At 34.9% G+C, this 20,629-nt stretch overlaps 1 protein-coding gene across 1 annotated transcript in view; it reads right to left on the bottom strand.

Moving 5' to 3' along the window:
- Positions 1-16,133, bottom strand: part of LOC111510653 (uncharacterized) — a 45,988-nt gene extending 29,855 nt beyond the window's left edge. Inside the window, exons 1-7 of the mRNA XM_074171582.1 lie at positions 15,989-16,133; positions 14,576-14,771; positions 10,928-11,242; positions 8,384-8,743; positions 5,544-5,756; positions 1,883-2,131; positions 1,636-1,820 (exon numbers count right to left, since the gene is read on the bottom strand). Coding sequence (XP_074027683.1) covers positions 1,636-1,820; positions 1,883-2,131; positions 5,544-5,756; positions 8,384-8,743; positions 10,928-11,242; positions 14,576-14,771; positions 15,989-16,015 — 1,545 coding nt within the window. The 5' untranslated portion in view covers positions 16,016-16,133. The remainder of the gene's footprint in view (positions 1-1,635; positions 1,821-1,882; positions 2,132-5,543; positions 5,757-8,383; positions 8,744-10,927; positions 11,243-14,575; positions 14,772-15,988) is intronic.
- Positions 16,134-20,629: the final 4,496 nt, after the last annotated feature.

Genomic DNA, 20,629 nt, shown 5'->3' with positions numbered 1-20,629 from the left:
AAAAATGTTGTCCATTACATTCTAAACACTTTAAAATGTTTTTTTGTACGCGACTTATGATTGTTTTTTCAATTTCCTGTTGATCCAGATCTTCAATAACTCCGCACTATTCGCTGTCGCAATTCTTCTTTGGTAGGCACTGGAGTAATGTGTACCCTTTCTTTTAAAACACCCTTTAAAAAAAGTCAAGCGGCGTGAGATCGGGTGATCTCGGTGGCCAATCCCACGGCCCTAAACGCCTAAACCAACGATCGTCGAAGAGTTCGTCAAGTTTCCTGGAAACTTCCTGGGTGGAATGAGCTGGCGCTCCGTCCAGTTGAAACCACGAATTCCTATATTTCTCTAAAAGCAAATTTTCAAGGAAATCGGTTACAGTCGTCCTTAATATTTGGAGATATCTTTCTGCATTCAGTGTGTCTTCATAAATAGGTAAAATTTTTCTTGAAAACCCATTTCTTTTGTAACATGAGGATTGTGATCAGCCCAAAAATGTTTATTCCTTCTATTGAAAGTACCATCCCTCGTAAATTTTGATTCGTCGCTCCAAATTATTTTTGATAAAAATTCCCGATCTTCCTGTGTATGAATCAAAAGGGATTCACAAAAATGCATTCTACGTTCGAAGTCTTCTGCTTTTAGAGCTTGAACTTTGGTAAATTTATACGGATGCATTCCGTGATTTATCAAAATTCGTTATACTGAAGCATGTGATACACCTAAATGTTTTTCTGCACTGCGAATGGAAGCTTCTGAATATGCATAAAAATATGCCAAAACGTTAACAGTATTGTCCTCATTTGAAGTAACAGGTTTTGGTAATGTTGAAGGCGCTTTTAACATGGAGCCATAGTTAAGGAAATCATTTTGTAACCTTACAAACTTCCTCTCGTTCATTGGTGTTAATTCAGGATACATTTGGTTGAATTTTCTACAAGTTCTGGCAATGATTTGATCACACTGTCCGTGTATAATTAATAATTTCATAAGAACTTCGTTTGAATAATCAATATTTGCTTTCATTTTTGGCGATTTTTTGAAACACCGTCAATAACCATTTATCAATTACTTATAGAAGTAACCGAACTGCTATAAGCTTGATAATTCCACTGCTACCTAAATCCAAATTTTAAAAAAGATTTAATGTTTCTAGAAGAAGCGACTTTATTGAGAAAACTTGACGATTTAGGTATAGGGACATGATATATCATCTACCATAGACCGTGAGTCACGCTGTATAATAAGTATAAACTGTATAAACTGTTGGTAAACAAATGTTAATATTAAAAAAAATTAAACTTCACCTCATTTTTTCAACAGACATCGTACGCCTATTTTCTAGCAACTTTCTGTAATAAATTTCAAATCAATGATTGAAATAGAGAAGATTAATACTTTTCTGACTTCGAAATTCAATTAGTTGTTTTAAACAGACACACACTGTAACATTTATGAATATCGAAATATAATTTATTATTTGAATATCTTGCGATCGTCTGCAAAAATCAGATGATCTAAATTTTTGATCACAGAAGGCGAATAAGCTAAATAAATAAAAGTAAAAACCATAATAAATTAGCATTTTCCTGATGTATTGCCATTTTGCTTGGCAATTGAAGGTAGGTAAGTATATCTTCAAGACAGATCATTATCTGTTTTTGTACAACTTTTTACTACCATCTTCAGTGGTTTCTGCGAGTGATAAAACGGCGATTTTGTATCTACAATTAGAGGAACTGGAGTCACCGGGCATCTTTCCAGCTGGAATGTTTGGAGGACGTTCACTAGAAAAGACTTTGTCGCTATCATCGCGAACCTGTTACCTGAAAAAGAAACGTGAAAAAAAATACGTCGGGTGTTCGATTTCGGAAAAACTCCAGCTCACCTATACATTGCCTGGGGCCTATACCGAAAGGCATGAATATTCCGGACTGTGAATGAGATTTCTTGGCCTCAAACCTTTCCGGTATGAATTTCTCGGGTTCCGGGTAATATCTGGAATCGTTGTGAATTCCGTCTACCGGAATGAAGATCGGTGTTCCTTTTTCGATGACTAAACCTGTCGACGGCACTACGTAATCATATTTGCACCTCCGGTTCAGGAATAAAGAAACTGGATACCTTCTGAGGGTTTCTGGAAGCGAAAACATCAATAATTCCATAGATGAGATTTACGAAATGAACTGGGACTAAACTATGTTGGGCAGAGTAAACAGACTATGAACACTCGTTTCAAGGAACACGTTTCATAGAACTGAGAAGTCTCAAAATGCTTTTATGCAGTTATGCAAAGCAGAAGAATAGTGGAATTGTGAAACAAATGCTAAGAACAAATAACTAAATATAGACAAGAACAACGGCAAATTTTCTATTTGGAGTAATCTGGGTATGACGCTCACGATACAGTTACGAAAGGGTGGACTGATAGTTCGAGAATGTGTACGCCTAACATGCCTGCAAACAAAGGATCGCGACTAATCATTGTGCATTGCGGCGGAAGTAACGGATAGGCTCCGAATTCTTTGAAATTATATGGAAGAAAACTTGAGGAAAAACTTGACTATCATAAGAACATGAAAGCTAATATTTTCGAGGAATGGTTTGGAAACACATATATTCCAAATTTGGATGTGAATAGTTCTTGACAACGCTTCCTATCATTCGCGATACCAAAAACCAACTACTTGAAGTTTTACAGGCAAAAACATTTGAAACAGTGCCCTTGAGAGTATTGCTGAAAAGTATGGATACACCATACTGAGACTTCCCCCCTATTTTTGTGTTTTCAATGTCATCGAGTTGATTTGGAGAAAATTGAAACAAAGCATCAGGCGTAAAATAATTTTCTAAAATTTGATAAGAAGGTAACAGAGCTAATATTACTGAAAGAGACTGGCAGAAAAGGATTAAAAAAGTAATTTTTGTTGAAAAAGACTATTGGACACTTCCATATAATTGGTGGAAATAAACTCATTATTGATTCAAATGACGACAGTGATAGTGAAATAGAGAATATGGAAGAAGAATTATCAGAAGCTTTCGAAGAAAGTGTAACTAAATAAGTGTAAAACATTTAAGGAGGTGATTCATCATCGAAAAAAAGGAGGATCTTTCATATAAAGAAATTTCATTGGAGCATCCCTTGTTAAGATACAGCCCCTTGAAAGGGGTACATAAGGGAGCCAGAAATTTATTTGGTTTATCCCATGATTGTAAGAAGTGGAAAACGCAACCCCTAAAATTTATTTCTAATAGCCTGTTTCATTCTAAACAAAAAATGTCTCTTGGGTTTTTTGCCCAAAATAAACCAGCTCGCAGCAAAACATTATTTCAGGAACAACTACAGAGATACATCGTCATAAATGCGAAAATATGAAACTAGTCTATCTAGTAGGTCGCTATTAGCGATAGTGATAATTAAATTGGTATGACGCTGTCAGTTTGTGAATTTTCGAAATTGAATTAATACTAATTGTGTGCTGTTGTTCTGTTCTAAATTTGTTACTTTAATAATTCACTTGTTATTAAAATGGCATACACAAATGAGGAAATGGCTGATATACATTACGTTTACGGCCTGTCACAGGGGAATGGGTTAGAAACTTCTAGAAGATATGCTGAAATGTATCCTCAACGGCAGCATGCTTCACATAGAATATTTGCTCGACTTCATCAACGATTACGAGAATATGGTTCATTCGACAAAAGAACGCAGGATTGTGGTCGCCATCGAGAAGTACGAACACCACAGCTTGAGGAAGCAGTACTTAATTTGATTGAAGAACAACCTACTACCAGTACTAGAAAGATTGCTTTCCAGCTGAATGTTGATCATATGACGGTATTTCGAATTTTAAAAGAGCACCTCTTACACCATCTACAACGAGTACAGGCACTGTTACCGCGAAACTCCGAACCGTCTTGAATTTTGCAATTGGATGCTGGAAATGATTAGAAGGAATTGTGACTTTCTGAAGACGACATAATTCACAGACGAATGTAGTTTTTCTCGGGAAAAGATTATTAATTTTCATAATTACCACATATGGGCTGATGAAAACCCTCACGCTATTGTCGAAACTAACCATCAAGAACAGTTTTCTCTTAACGTGTGGCTCGGAGTTATTGGGGATGATTTAATTGGCCTCATTTTCTACCTCCTAGATTAAATGGTGAGGCATACGTTCAATTTTTAAGAGAGTTGCATCCAGTACTGCTGGAGGAAGTTCCTTTGGGCATCGGAAGGGATATGTTTGTTTCAGTCAAGTAGCACGTTATCATTTAACTGAAACATATGCAAATCAGTGGATAGGTCGAGGAGGACCACAGAACTGGCCCGCTCGATCCCCGGATCTCAATCCTCTCGATTTCTCTATTTGGGGCCATTTACAGCATTTGGTTCATCGTACTCCTGTTCGCGATGTGGAGGACTTAAGAAACCGCATCATCGATGCGTGCAGGGTAATCAGAGAGACTCCAGGAATATTTGAGCGAATACGTGGCTAAATGCGCCGACGTCTAGATGCATGCGTAATGTCTGAAGGTAGACATATTGAACATTTACTATGATTTCTACATTTTGTGTGTTTCGTTATCAATAAATACGTTTTGTTTATTACCCGTTAATCGTTTAATGCAGGTACTAACTACAAAATAACAATAAATCCAGTTCGCATTTATGACGATGTATCTCTGTAGTTGTTCGTAAAATAATGTTTTGCTGCGAACTGGTTTATTTTGGGCAAAAAACCCAAGAGACATTTTTTGTTTAGAATGAAACAGACTATCAGAAATAAATTTTTAAATGGTAAACAAATAATAAGACAAAAAGTTACATTGGTTGCGTTTTCCACCCCTTACAACCATGAAGTAAACCAAATAAATTACTGGCTAAGTGTCTTTTCGATAGTACAAAACGTCAGGTTAATTTCAATATTGTTACTTTTTCAGTGCTTGTGAAAAAAATTGTTATACAAATTTTATGAACCCCCTTTAAGAGGCTGTATCTTAACAAGGGATGCTCCAATGAAGTTTCTTTATATGAAAGATCCTATCTTTTTTTCGATGAGGAATCACCTTCTTAAATGTTTCACACTCATTCAGTTACACCCTGTATATAGTTTACTTGAACTATACTAGAATGTCTCATAACCACAACAACATATAAAAGCAAGCACATGAGAAATTTCTTACAACATATGCGTCATCATAAAATTCTTGTGAACTATAATAGGGATCAAAAAATGTGGAATGAGCAATGAACAGCAACAAAAACCCAATATCTGATACTTGGAACTATTTTAATGTACCTCATTCCCGCAGGTTCAGATGTGTATATAAGGCCTAACGTAGGCTTGACTTAGTTGTCCCCGTTAGGATCATTTTCAGCAATATAATTCTGCTAACTTCCTTCAGGAAAGGAGCTTTCAACAACTCGAGGAATTAGGGTAAGTTAGAAAAATACGCCTCGAGAGGATTTACTGTATGTAGTTCTAGTTTGTAGAAAAAGTACTCAGAAAAGGATTTCAATCAGATGTGTTACTTACCTAGAACGACCATATCCAAGTACTTCATATTTGCCAAGTTTTCAAAAGTGACGCCAGCTTTTTCGTTGACGTGTTCATTGATTTCTTTTCTCAATCTGTCCTGGCAGTTCTTTTTGAGACACAGTTCGTACAGAGCATAAGAAGCAATCGTACTAGTTGTTTCGAAACCTCCAAGAAAAAATGCTATGGCTTGCGTGAGCATGGTTTTTGTATCTGAAACATTGTTGCTTTTCAAGAGAGTTCAATAAAATTATTCTTCTGCGCATCCAATATTCAGAGGCACAGCTACTTTTGCCAAGCTGTACATACTTCAAGAACAGATTGAAAATTAATAGTCCAGTCATTATAGTAAGTTCACCTCGGAATTCGAGATACCCAGCTGTAAGTCTGTAAATACTTGTATATTGACACCCTAAAAGTTGTCTCAAAACCTACATATGGTAGGGTGTAAGCAACTATTCAATTTCAAGGTCAAAGGTCACAAAAATCGGTTTTTTGCGCTTTTTTTGAAAATATCTCATTTCCTATGGGTTTTTTGCTATTTGTATTTATTATCAATATTGTAGAATACAAAATTCTCTACAAATTTTGTTTATAAAACTTTTTTATACGATGAACCGTTTTCGAGATAGAGGGCGGAGAGCACGCGGTCAGAGCATCACTTCAGGTCAACCGGTGCCTCCGGTCGAAAAAGCGCCATATATAGTTGATGAACTATCGATAAATCAATGATTATAAATATTTGTCAATTTTTATTAACTATTATATTATATTTTATCATTTTTTTCCTAACTTATCCACTTTTTATTCAGTATTAATTTATTTAACAACACTTACCTGCCCATGTAATTGCAGAATTGTTAATGAAAATATAGGAATTATATTTGAATTTTAACCTAATTAATATTTATAACTTCTTACATGATGAAAAAAAAAACCAATAAATTATGAATTAATCTTTTTATTAAAAAATATCATTGAATACATTTATTTTTATTGAAAGTAAAGAAATGGAATAAAGGGTACAAAAACTACAATTTATAATTTTAATCATCTTCTTCCTCTTCATCGTCGTCTTCTGGCTGCTGGTAAATTTCAAACTGGTCTTCATTATCGTCTTCAACGACATTTGTCTCAAGTTCTTCCATGATTTCGGGGTCAAAGGTTCCATCTTCGTTAATGTCGCTCTGATATGGTAGAGCATTGAGACAAGCTTGCCCATTACATTGGCCACAAGCTAAAGAGCATTGCAAGCCCGCTTTCCTGCATCCGCATCGCGAATCACAACCACTCTTGCAGTTGCAGAAAATTGTATTTAGCAAATCTTCTGGAGCAGGTGGTATAATTGTCATGATAGGCTCCAGAAAATCGTTTCACATTGCCCAACCCCATACTTGGGGTTCCAAATCATGTCCTAACCAAGTTTGAACTTGATAATATACACAGTTGAAATGTTGATGAGCAGCTGCACTTGTTGGTGGAATATTTGAAAGCTGCACAGGTTTATTAAGTTTTGTAGACTTGACGTAATGCATATAACGAAGATGATCGAGAGTTTTCACAGATTTCGGAGCATTATAGACTGCCAATAAGGTTTGAGTTCCACTCTCTAATAATCTCTGGGCCGAACAATTTTCTTCCTCAAATGCTGCAGCTAGTTCATCCAAATTTGTCAGTTTCTCAAAAACTTTTAAAAATATTTTTTTTTTTTTTTAAAGCGCAGAAGTTGTGTCACAGCCACTTAATGCGTGCAGAAATAAAATATGTTTTTTAGAATGAGGATAATTATCAAAACTTTTAGTCGAGTATATCTCCGTTTTTACATTACCTTTCCCAACTTTTTTAAAGAAAATTTCTTGTTTGTAAGACAGTGTGCGCCCAATTAAAATGACAAGTAAATCAATATCTTGTCCTATTATAACTGCAGTTTTTTTAGACTTTGATTCTTCAATTGCAGTTTCAACAATAAGAACATCCGCATCATCTCTGGCTTGTTTAGTAGTAATATTTGCAGCTTGTAATTTTTCAATTAACATATTAATGAACTTATCTTTGTTATTTCGATTTGATAAGAACTTTTCTTGAGTAACTGGTACAACCATTGTTTCATCGAAACAAACTTCACACGTTTTTGAAAGTGCAGCAGGTCTTCTCTGCTGCTCCATAGCTTTTACGTTCTTACTGTAGTCTGAATATCCGTCAAATACAACAATTATTTTGGAACTGTAATGCCTTTGTAAATAATTCGATAGTTCATCAACTATATATGGCGCGTTTTCGACCGGAGGCACCGGTTGACCTGAAGTGATGCTGTGACCGCGCGCTCTCCGCCCTCTATCTCGAAAACGGTTCACCGTATAAATTTTTTTTAACAAAATTTGTAGAGAATTTTGTATTCTACAATATTGATAATGAATACAAATAGCAAAAAACCCATAGGAAATGAGATATTTCCAAGAAAAGCGCAAAAACCGATTTTTGTGACCTTTGACCTTGAAATTTCATAGTTGCTTACACCCTACCATATGTAGGTTTTGAGACAACTTTTAGGGTGTCAATATACAAGTATTTACAGACTTACAGCTGGGTATCTCGAATTCCGAGATTCTTACCTAATTTAAGCTTAAATGACTGGATTATAATTGAACAAAGCATGATGAACCTAGTTGAATTACAAAACAGTTTATAAAATCCTGACTTTGTCTTTCGTACCTAAAAAATTTTGTATAGTTAAAATCTCACGAAGTGTTTTCACCATAACTAAAAATTTGTGATCGATGAATGAAAATGAGATAATTAAAACTGTCACATCAACAAATTAATGTTTCTCTTGTACTAACCGAAAACGGTGCCGCTGTTGTTGTTTCTAAAATCTTCTTTCAACTTGAGAAGCAAATCCACAAAGTCGTTCCTCTGTTCTTTGGTTTCCTTCCTTTTCTTTATCGTTTCCAGAAAAACTCTTTGCAAGTAAGTACTATCCATGAATTGGAAGTTGAACCAAGTTGCTATTTCTGGTGCCAAAAAGTACGAAAACAGTCTGATAATACTTATCGGTGTGATCTTGAACATTCTCTTGACGTTTCTGCGGAAATCCTCGCCTTTCTCCTGGAAGGCGTTGGTCTCGAAGCCGAACATGAAGGCTCCTATTATATCCGTCATGTAGCGACTGGCGATTTCTTTCGCTTCCACCACGTTCCCATCTGTTGAATGAAATAAACAGTTTATCAAAGAACTCCCAATGATTTCTCAACAGATAAATAATTAAATGTTTTGAGATATACTACTGAAAAGTCTCGGAATTAACACGTAGATGGCGTTAGTTTTATTGCATTAACCGTTTCGATTTCTGAAGCAAATTCAAATCCAAGATAGAGTGGATGTAAACATTGACATGTCCTACACACGTGATATTGAAAATCCCAAGACTTGGCCAGGGTCATATTCAGAACCAACATCTTGTTGATCGCAAATGCTATATCATACTTAGGAAAACTTTTTTATAATAACGAGTGAAATGCACAAGTTTTGCAGTTTAACGGGAAAAATGCAGATAATATGTGTAATATAGAAAGATTTTCATTGGATTTTTCACAGCGCACTCAAGCATTATATGAAAAGAGACGTAATTATTTCTTTATTGATAATTTTTATTTTATGTAAAATCAAAAGGAATGTTAATCAAAATTATTCAACTGGATGAATTTGTCTCTTCATCAGTAGTATCATCCTCACCAATCTGAATTATCAGTGGCTCGATTTGTGCCTCTATTATGTTATCAAGCTTCCACATCTTTGTCTCAACTTCCGATATCACATGCCGAACGCACTTCTCCCATTTCTCCGCTGTGACTCTTTTCAAAGCCTCATCAAAAAGTACTTTGAGATCTGCAAATTTGAACGTGGTGTTATGCTGAGCTACAAAATTCTTCACATCCCATATTAACTCGATGGGATTGAGCTCGCAGTGGTATGGAGGCAGGCGAAGGGCAATTTTGTTTTGGGCTGCTGCCATCTCATCGACTATATATATTTGGTATTCAAGCTTGCGCTCCTTGACAATTTTTAGTAGCTGTACCCTTAGCATTGAGTCTTCAAAGCTAATATTCTTTGATCGCAGCCAATTTTGGATTTCAACCTTCTTTGAAGACGTTGTCGGAATTTTCTCTAACCGTCGCAAATGATAAGGTGCATTGTCCATTACAATCACAGCATTACCCTCCAGATGGGGTAGAACTTTGGAAAACCACTGTTCGAAAGATTCACCGTTCATTTCTTCGTAATAATCTCTAGTTTTCTTCGACTCGAAACACCACAGCCCTTCAGCAACAAACCCATTCTCATTGCCGATGTGACAAATAATAAGCCGTTTTCCTTTACCCGAAATTATGAAGAGGTATGTAAGTAAATAAAACAAATACGAGGGTTACTTTTTATATATTGAGATTAAGGCAGGTCTTAATATAAATATAAGTTTACCTGATGGATTTGTTAATCCGGTGGATAGTCCATCTAGAAAGGCCCTCCTAGATGAGGTCACAGTTTCATTGACCCATACTTTAGGGTTAGTATGACCAGCATCAACCCAGGTTTCATCCATATAATAAATTGTTCTCTGTTGTTCCCTATAATATTTAATTTTGGTCAAATACTCTCTCCTCCATAACAAAATTTCCTCTCTATCCAATAATAAACTATTGCGCCCTCGTTTTTCCATACAAAATTCAAATGTTTCAATACTTTATGAAATGTTGACCGCTTAAAACTTGGCAATAAAACATCTTCATTTATTTCTGTGAGTAATTTGTCTATCGTGGGTATTTCATTTCTAAAAAAGTACTCATGCACTTTCCTCCTGATTGCATGTTTATCAGCATCATCTATTGATTTTATAATGGTTTGACGATTCTGATTTGTATTCGGTTTGGAAAACGTATGATTTTATTTATATTCACTCCAATTTTATCGGAAACTTTCGATACGACTTCGTCGACAGTCGATGTCTCAGTTTCTTCTATCTCTTTCTTGAACACATTTAAAATCACTTCTTTCATCTCAACACTCAAATGTCTTTTTTTGGATCGTTTCCTGGCTGGACTCAGAGGATAGCTCACAGTATCATCAGCAGTGTCTGTACTGGACATTTTGGAAAACAATTTTAAATAATAACGCACGCCACACAAACACGCAAACGACTGATTACAACCCTGTGCTGGTACTGAACTCGTACCAAGAAGGCGAATTCACCAATGAACGCTGCCCTTTCCATCTGACACTGGGCGATCACGTGAACATCACGCTTCGGTTTTGTTTTGTTTTACTCTATCTTGGATTTGGATAGACTATATATATATATATATATATCAGAAATTCTGAATGATACATACCCACTTTCTCAAGGTAACGCTGCATATCTTTGGAGTAGAACTTCATGAAGGGAAACATCTGTTTGAGCTTTCCAGACGTGAATATCACCGAAATCTTGCCCCTGATGTTCTTCCAGTGAGGATTCTTCAGCGTGAACAGGCTCTTTCCAGCCAGGGGATCTGGCGTCTTTTCCCAGTCGAAAGATCTCTCGTCGAACGTACTGAAATCGCTGATGGTGATGGTTTTTATCAGGTCAGGGTCACGAAGTACCAAGTAGGCTTTGCCAAAGACGTACATGCCGAAGTACGGAGTGTCGAATTTTGTGTATAAGTAACCTGGAACAGAGTGTATCATTAGTCATCACCTGAAGGCGATTGTGGATACTAACAATCGAAACGTCGTGAACTAACTTGACTTGGAATCTCTTATTTTTAATTTTTTGTTTAATTGATCTATTTTTTACTTTTATTTGATTTCAGGGTTTTTTTGCTCAATATAATTGTTATTTTCAGCTACTGTTTTTATTTTTCATTTGTATTGGTTTTTTCAAGGATTTCAAATAATTTTACATAATATTAGACAGTGGGAGAAGCAGAATTAGATGCGAATGGGCAGGACTGACTTACTAGTTCCCTAAAGATGATAAGAAAGACAGAAAAAGTGCCTTAGCGATATCAGATGGGTTGAGATAATAATAATAATAATATTTATTTACTAAAATAGAATATACAAATGTATAAAGACATTTGGTAAATAAATATAGGAACCCACTAAATCATATAATATACAAACATATTACAAGTAATATTCAAGGGTTATAATATACAGATTCATATAAGGATGATAAATAAGACTATATACATACACATAGAGGGTGATATAAGAGAATAAAATAAAGAAACATATGAACTTGCTTAGAGATAATTATGTAATAATTCAAAGAAGTATTTATTTATTCAGTTTTCTAAAGGGCAATAGACATCTTTTATGTCGACATATTGATGTATCTGAATTCTTGGCAGTCTCAGTATCCACATTATCAATTTGCGTTCAAATTGAAGAGTTCATTCAAATATATATTGAGTAGAAGTGGTCCCAGTACAGTGCCTTGAGGTATCACTTGTTGAATCTTTGATTTTTACGCATTGTTTTCTTTCATGTAAGTAATTACAGAGCAGTTCGTGTGATAGACCTCTGAATCCAATTTCACTGAGTACTTCTAGAAGTTGTTCGTGACTCACAGTATCGAATGCTTTTTTAAGGTCTACGAAAATGCATAGGCAGGGTCTATTTTTATCAATATGCGTTCTGATCTTATCTGCTAGGGATGTTATAGCATCTAGAGTAGGTTTTCCATGTTGAAAGCCAAATTGGTTGTTGGATGTAATTTTGTTTTTTGTTAGGTAGTTATCTATACGTGTTTTAAGAATTTTTTCATATATTTTGGCAAAATTTGTAATTACGGAAATGGGGCGGTAATTTTCTACTTTAAGTTCATCACCGTTTTTGTACATAGGGGTGACAATTGCACATTTAAATGATGTTGGGCACCTTCCTGTTGTGAAAGACCAGTTTATAAGATAAGTCAGGGGTGCTGTTATCTCCTTCGCTATAATTTTGAGAGTTTCTGCTCGAATTTCATCTAGTCCAGGAGATTTTTAATTTTTTTATTTAAAAATTGTCTTGAAAACTTCATCTTTGTTTGTTTCTTCTAAGTAGAAGCATTTAACAAGGCGAATATTTGGAATTTTCTGTTTATAGTTCGGTTTTCTTTTAATAGTTTCTGCTAGGTTTTTACCAATTCCAGTAAAATATTTTACAAATTCATCTACCAATTCATTCTCATCATTTATTTTATTTCCATTCTCCGTATGTATTTCAGTTATTACTCGTTTATTCGAACTTTTGGGTGTTATTTCGTGGATCGATTTCCACAGTTTCGCTGAGCCCCCCATATTTTTTTCAACTTTTTTTTGGTAGTAGTTTATTTTGGCTTCAACTATGGTTTTCTTGAGTTTGTTTTGGTATTGTTTGTACTGTGTTTCATTTTCATGGTTTTATAAAGAGATAGCTAAAGAAATATTATATTGCAATACAATAATCAAAGCAGAATAATCATGAAATACAAATCAATTAACAGAATTCAGTTTAAAAAAAAACACCTCAATGGTGCTGCTTCGTTCCCTTCTGTTCATAAAAGAGGACAAAGGCCTCCTGACTCACAAGCGATTATGGTGAAATTGGGAAAACTTGTTAATCGTTGTAATCATGCCACGTGGCACTATATGGGTGTCTGCAATATGCTGTGTAATGCCCGTTGTAAATAGTCCCACTGTGATACGAAAGTGCATATAGATTATAACGACAAGGAGCCACTTTGTGTGCTACATAATTGATCACATCAAATCCTTCCAAAGAAAATACAATGGCAACATTCAGTTTGCCTCTGAATTTTTCCGTTGGAGAGAATATTTTTAAATGAATTACTAAAATACGGGGAAACTTGTAGATTGATGGGGACTTTGTGCATTTTCTTCTTTCGTTGCACCTCGAACAAGTTGGTTTTTCATCTCGATCCAGAGTTTCCTCTCTTGCGAAGGAATTCAAGCAATGTGACAAACTCAATTGGCCAGTTCTTTGTGGTATGGGGAGAGAAAACACCCATATAGGATTTCATTGTTTAGGAATGGAGGCTGCGAAGACTTAGATGTAGAAGGATCCTTCAACGATGTCAAACTGGGTACGATATAGATACAAAAGATTTCTTATGAAATAAACACGAATATAATCAAGCCAATTTCAGGCAATGATACAAAGTGTTAGCCATGGTGTATCATAGATTTGTTGAGGAAGTGTACCTTGTACCTCTGGATTGGATACGGTCATATCTTTGTGGATGGCAGTATGTCTCAATTAAAAAGGAGTCATCTGGGTACTTGAAAAACGACTTGGGTGTCCTACAAGGGTCAGTACTTGGCCCTTTTCTATTCATAATTTACATCAACAAAACTTAGAATAACTCAAAATGCCCCAAACTTCAGAGCTCCAGAAATATTTAATCCGATCCCGGAAAACATAAAAAACAGTAGCTCAATTTCCATTTTCAAACGAAATCTGAAAGATTTTCTAGTGCAAAATTGCTTTTACTCCATAGAACAGTTTTTAGAACATCACTTCTGAGGGATTTTTTTTCTCATCTATTTATGTACTTATTTGCTTTTGATTATCTGTTATATATAACCGTTTCTATGTTTTATGCGGTGTTTGCTATTCGTGTGTTGATGGTATATGCACTTTGTATGAAACCCTTCCTTTGACTTTTTCCATACTGTCTCAAAGAAATAAAATCATATTATTATTATTATTTTTACTTGTAAAAGGTATGGGAATTAGATTTCCTCATGAAAAGTTCCAAAAGTTTACTGTCAAAAAAGTTAAGGCGATTTGAAATGAACAATTTCGTGCAAATGAACAAATTTCGTGCAAATAACTTATTTTTTGCAAAAGTTATTTTCAAAACAAGGACAAAAAATTAAATTTCAACACCCTGTATCTCCGAAACGAAGCATTTTCCGACACAAGTTCATATAGACTTTACACCGTGTATATTCCATCTTTCTTCAGAGAAATCATCGGATCACTAAACTAGTTGACTAAATTGATATTACCTAGATGTTTGGCAATTTGTCGTTTTCCTATGACAACATCCCATAAATTTCCAAAAAGGAACACCGGTTTTTCATACGTGACTCCTCGGGATTTCCAGTAGTCATATTTTTCGTTGAAGTAGAAGTAGAACAGAATGATGATCAACAGGACAAATGTTATCACTTGCCATTTGAGTTGAAAATATCCGGTAGAGTTCTAGAAAAAAAAATCAGTTGAAGTACTAATTACATACTCTGGTAGACAATAAAAAATTTCTATTCTGACTTTGGTGGTCCAAAGAAAAGGTATTTTTTTCAGCCGACAAATATGAGCCGTTTCAATATAAACCACTCTCATTACAAAAAATTATTACAGAATACAATTTCTGTTTAAAATCTGTTTTTCCGTTAACCAGCTGTCGCACCCCTACGAACGACAACCCTCAGAAGTCGAAACTTGTGCGAGCTAAGGATTAACGAGGTCTTACCTTTTAACGTGTGATTCCTAACACAGGTATACAATAAAGATACAAGAAATGTTACATCTCGATACAATAATATAAAAGTTAAATTGTAATTAAATGTTTAATCAATTATTGTAAAGCTATTGAGAACGCCTATATGATCCAATGCTGATCAAAAACTCATCAACCTGCTCATGAATGTGTAATTCAGAAACTTATTACAAAAAAAAATAGTGATTGAATACGACTTTTTGAGTGTAGAAAAAGTGCAATGAAAATCAGTAAAATATATATGATTAAGTGGTATTACATGTCTCGAAAACCATCACTAAAATATTCATCTAAGGAATAAAAAGCTTTTTTAATTAAAAAATTTTTGATTCTGTATTTGAACTCCTTCAAAGGTAGATTTTTGATATTTTGGGGAAGCGAATTATACATTTTTGGAGCATAATAAAACATTCAATGAATTGAATGTTGCATCTCATAGTGTTATGCAGTTTGATGCTGGAGATGCAATAACACAAATGTCTCATTCCGAAACATCGATGTCCGCCATTGAGGATGGCACTCTTCCACTTAAGTGAACTTTTACCGCTTTCGTATGATATATTGTGTAGCAGTCCTGTGAATGATATCTGATTCAATTCCATAACGAATGTTTGGAATACAAACTGAATAGAAAAAAGCGTTTATGTATAATTCAATGTATATATAAAAGTAGGGCTTTTTCTTTCAGTTATGTGTCTGAATGTTACTTCTTTGCATGATCTACACAACTTCGTATAGAGTTTATTTTGAGATTAATTGTTTTCTTCCTTCTTTTGGAGGTTCTTTCCCAAAAATCAATCCTCCCTTAAAATATACCCCTTTCAATTTTGAATTTGGCTAGATCTATAAAAAACAAATGAACTTTCGGCTACTTCTATATGTGAAATCGAAAAAGTTTATCTTTTTTCATATCACTTACTTGTTCCAAACTGCCGAAATCAAACATTTTTCTCAAAAATTGTTTTTGAGCTATTCACTACAATCTTTTGCACGTTATTCGATCAGAAGCAAATAACAAAATAGTATTTCCTGATTTGATCAATATTTATAACCACGGTAGAATTTTCAAAACAGTGGAAGCTGAAGATATTCCGCTTCCACTGTACAAGGTGGTCCACTATTAAATATGAATGATTAAGATAGTTGTGTTTTTATATATATGTATATATATATATATATATATATATATATATATATATATATATATATATATATATATATATCGGACACGTGTTTCTGGCTATTGGCCTCATCAGCGCGGTGCAGCCAAGTGTAAAGATGGGCAACACTTGTTTGCCGAAAGCATGAAACAACACATACGCATGGAGTCAACAACAGAAGCCAACCGCACATTTGTGGTTCCACGCAGGTAGCTATAGCTGCCTACGTGGTCATGTTAGATGTAGCCTAGGAATTCTAGGTCTTCTAACTGGAACCACAAATGTGCGGTTGGCTTCTGTTGTTGACTCCGTGCGTATGTGTTGTTTCCTGCTTTCGTCAAACAAGTGTTGCCCATCTTTACACTTGGCTGCACCGCGCTGATGAGGCCAATAGCCAGAAACACGTGTCCGCGGTTTGCCCTTATTTTTTGAGTGTTGTGTCCACGAATTATTTCATTCTTGATTTGTATCATACACACTCGATAAAATCTCTATCTATCTATCTATCTATCTATATATATATATATATATATATATATATATATATATATATATATTAATTATATTAATTTTTAGATAATGACAATTTCGATAACCACTGATCTGTTTTACAATGTAAATACAGAGTGGTCCAACGAAAAGTATGCACCTTGCTTTTCTCCTTTTTTTGTAACTTAATGCATAAATGCTCGGACAGGTCAATTTTGCTTTTGAGGGGGACACATTTTAGATGTATTTTTCTACCTGTGCCTTCAACCCCCTAGCGAGGGTGAGTAACAACCCTAAAATTTTAAATGGAAAGTGGGGTCGAGTGATATATCATTTGCTTCCATACAATAATACAGATTTTGTTCAAATCTATTCCTAACATTCTGTAGCATATCAGGTGTTATACTTCTGCACTCTGCTGTAATTCGTTGGCGAAGATCTTCTATGAACTCGGGCTGCGTAGCAAACATTTATTTTTCAAGTGTCCCCAAAGGACACTTGAAACAGCTACACCTCTCGAAGCGAAGCAGTAACACGTCTTGATAATGCCATCTGAGATGATGGCGAAACGTCGACTATCGAATAGTACACAACGGATGAACACCCGGAAAAACAACACATCATATTCCACCATCCGTGAAAACCTGCATTTCTCTTTCGACTGAAGCCGCAATAAAAAGAACACGAATATATATATATATATATATATATATATATATATATATATATATATATATATATATATATATATATATATAGATTATTGTTAATATCAGATTACACTACTATTAACCTAGTTTAATCTTCCTCTTTGAAGATGATCACTTGGTCATCGAAACGTGTCGAGGTGTTAAAAATAACGATTTGGTGTTGGGAAGAAACTCCAGTAATATTCCTAGAGATCTGAAAATTAACCTTGTAATATCACCTGATGAGTGAACAGATTGCAAAAGTATACATTCCATCGATTTTTAAGTATGGTCTGTGAAAAACCTTTACAAAAATTATTGTTCAACGTTTTTTTAAATCTTCAATAAAACTTTTTTCGAATACCTAATAATATAAAACTGTGTTAAGTCACACTGTATAAATCAATTGTACGGCTGGGTATATAGTAAATAACGACAATGAAATAAAAGAAACACAGATGTGAAATATATTGTTTTTTCTCGGAAACCTGCTCAATGTTTTTGTTGTTGAACTGTTTACATCTAGTCCAGTTCAAAATATTTTTTCATTTTTTAATTGTGTGAGAGACCCCATTACTTGTAAAGATTTTCTTGTTTTTTTGTATTAATCCTCTCAACTATCGATAACAACTGTCAATGTTACAATTTTGAATGTTCTAGAAGAACAATATTGTTAAGATTTAGTCGACAAACAAATCGAAACGAAATAAAAGAACAATAATAATAATAAGCGCCTGACTTTCGCTTTCCTCAGGTCGACTGGGCTAAAGTCGAAAACAGTGGGGTTCATCATGGCCTGCCAGAATGGTGTCTTCAACACCTTAGTCTACCGCAGTCGCGTGATGGGTATGGAGGTTCCTGACACAAAGTGCAGGGCCTGCCGCGAGGCGCCCGAGACCCTAATGCACTTGCTATCAGCATGTCCAGCATATGCGGTCTCGGCCTATATCCATCGACATAACGCTTCATTACCATCTACGGCACTCTTCCGGTATTGACGAGACATCGGTGTAGCCCCACGCTCCGGGGGATATTGAATCCGTTGTGGGGAACGAGAAGTGCCGAATTTATTGGAACTATTCGTTCCCCACCCTCAGGCTCATACAAGCTAATAAGCCTGATGTGGTCCTTCTCGACCACCAGAGCAAGACGATATTTGTCGTGGAGTTTTCAACTCCTGGCGAGACGAATATCGTCAGAAAACAGTAGGAAAAACGGATAAAATATCGAGATTTTCCCTTCGAACTCCGCAGACCCTATCCAGATCACTCTGTCGAAATGGTTGTTCTAATTATTGGAGTCCTTGGTGGAATGATGTCCTCTCTACTCTCGAATCTTAAAATCATACCGGCTTGCCGCACTAAGGCAGAAATCTTAGCCGGACAGATGCAGAAGGCTGTCATTCTTGGCTCACTGCGTTTGCTCAGGGCACATGATTCTCGCTCACAATGATCACTTACCCCACGGTGTGGGGAGTGGTCGTACTACGGTAAAAATAACAATAATAATATTAACTTGCTTCTCTCGGTAAAAAGTATAAATATTTCTTTTACAAAATAGTACACAGTAACAAAGAAGACGTCCATGGGTGTAAAACATAACAAATATAATACAATACAAATTTAAAAATATTTACAGTCATTTACACATGAAAGGGACAGCGGCGGCTCGTCAGAGGAGGCAGGGCTGGTGTGATTAACTTTCTCACCGGTAGAACCTTCACCAATCAGGACCAGAGAAAAAAGGCCTTCGTCGACTGTATCGATTCAAATGGCGCTCATTTCGATGAAATTAAATAAGTATTCTTTGAGATGTTACGGTTCAAAGTAGACTTATAATAAAATAATGATGAAAAAACTTTTAAAACAAGCTTTTATTTAAGTGCCCTAAAAATATCAAAATATAATTTTGAATCACATTAACCACATTCATTTATGATTTTACAGAATTGAAATTATAATAAAAGCTTATCGCAATAATTTCAATTTGTAATTGAAATTTTGTAATTAGGTAGCCACCTACTAAACTTGTAAACAGTTCATAATGTTTGTAACTAAATAAAAGTACCGTGAATGCTTAAAATGTGGAACTTTACCCTTGAATAACTTTTTTGCACATATTAGATTTATCGGATTTGAAATTTATTGCAGAATGTTTTTTAATTTAAATTTCATCTGACTTAATATGTAGATTTATTCTAGGCATCGCGACAAGCTTTTATTATAATTTCAATTCTGTAAAGTCATAAATGAATGTGGTTAATGTGATTTAAAATTTTATTTTGATCTTTTTAGGGCACTTGAATAAAAGCTTGTTTTAATAGTTTCTCATCATTATTTTATCAGTTGAGCAATTAACAAAATGAAATGTTACTAGTTTCATTGCTGTTGACCGCAATTTAGTGGGAATTTCAACGTTGTTATGTTGGATATACAAAATTACCAAAAATGACGTCATTCTCTTCTTACGTCAACAGCCTCTACCTACTCCTCCGACATACCTTATAGAAGAATTAGCTTGTTATATTTCTTAGTCTATTCATTTCATTGATGCGTCATTATTACATGGCCGAGTCCCGTTAATTTCGAACAGTCTAATATTTTTTTACAATGCAAATAAATATGGGTTCTTACAACCTACTATACCATTTATTGTCTTCTTTTTAGAGTCGGGAAGTAGGTATTTAAAGGTAAAAGCTTGATTTAATCTTTTTTTCTAGAAATATATTTTTTTTATTGAAGCCGACCCTGGATGTGACATCTATTTCATGGTGCCTATCATAAACGAATGCGTATACAAAATTTCGTGTCCCTGCTATTTACCACTGAGGAGATCTCTCGTACGGAGCCGATCCTGGCAGCAACATCAGGTCATGTTTATGATAAACATGCATTGTCATTGGTTCTGAACCAGCATGCAAAATTTCAGGTCAATCGGATACCGGGAAGTGGGTCAAATTAAACTTGCAACATTTGTTAACATACATACAAGTCAAGTTAAATAAAAGCTTCACAAAATGGACAAAACTTTTGAAATAACCTAATATTATTATTGCGTAGTATAGCAGTAAGTGTATTAAACAGAAATTTCATTATTATGCTAAAATATTTTATTTCCTTTAGTGTGATGATCCACATGTTACTTATGGAATTGAAAATTCCCAATAGAAGATTTATTATCAGTACATCTTTCTATTTGAAATCCACAAATAAGTCACAACTG

Source organism: Leptinotarsa decemlineata, unplaced genomic scaffold, assembly GCF_025532065.1.
Source record: "Leptinotarsa decemlineata unplaced genomic scaffold, Ldec_3_MD MMD2_P_RNA_scaffold_1, whole genome shotgun sequence".
Classification (NCBI taxonomy): domain Eukaryota; kingdom Metazoa; phylum Arthropoda; class Insecta; order Coleoptera; family Chrysomelidae; genus Leptinotarsa; species Leptinotarsa decemlineata.
Note: the sequence above shows the minus strand (reverse complement) of the source record. Positions and strands in the feature narration are given on the sequence as shown.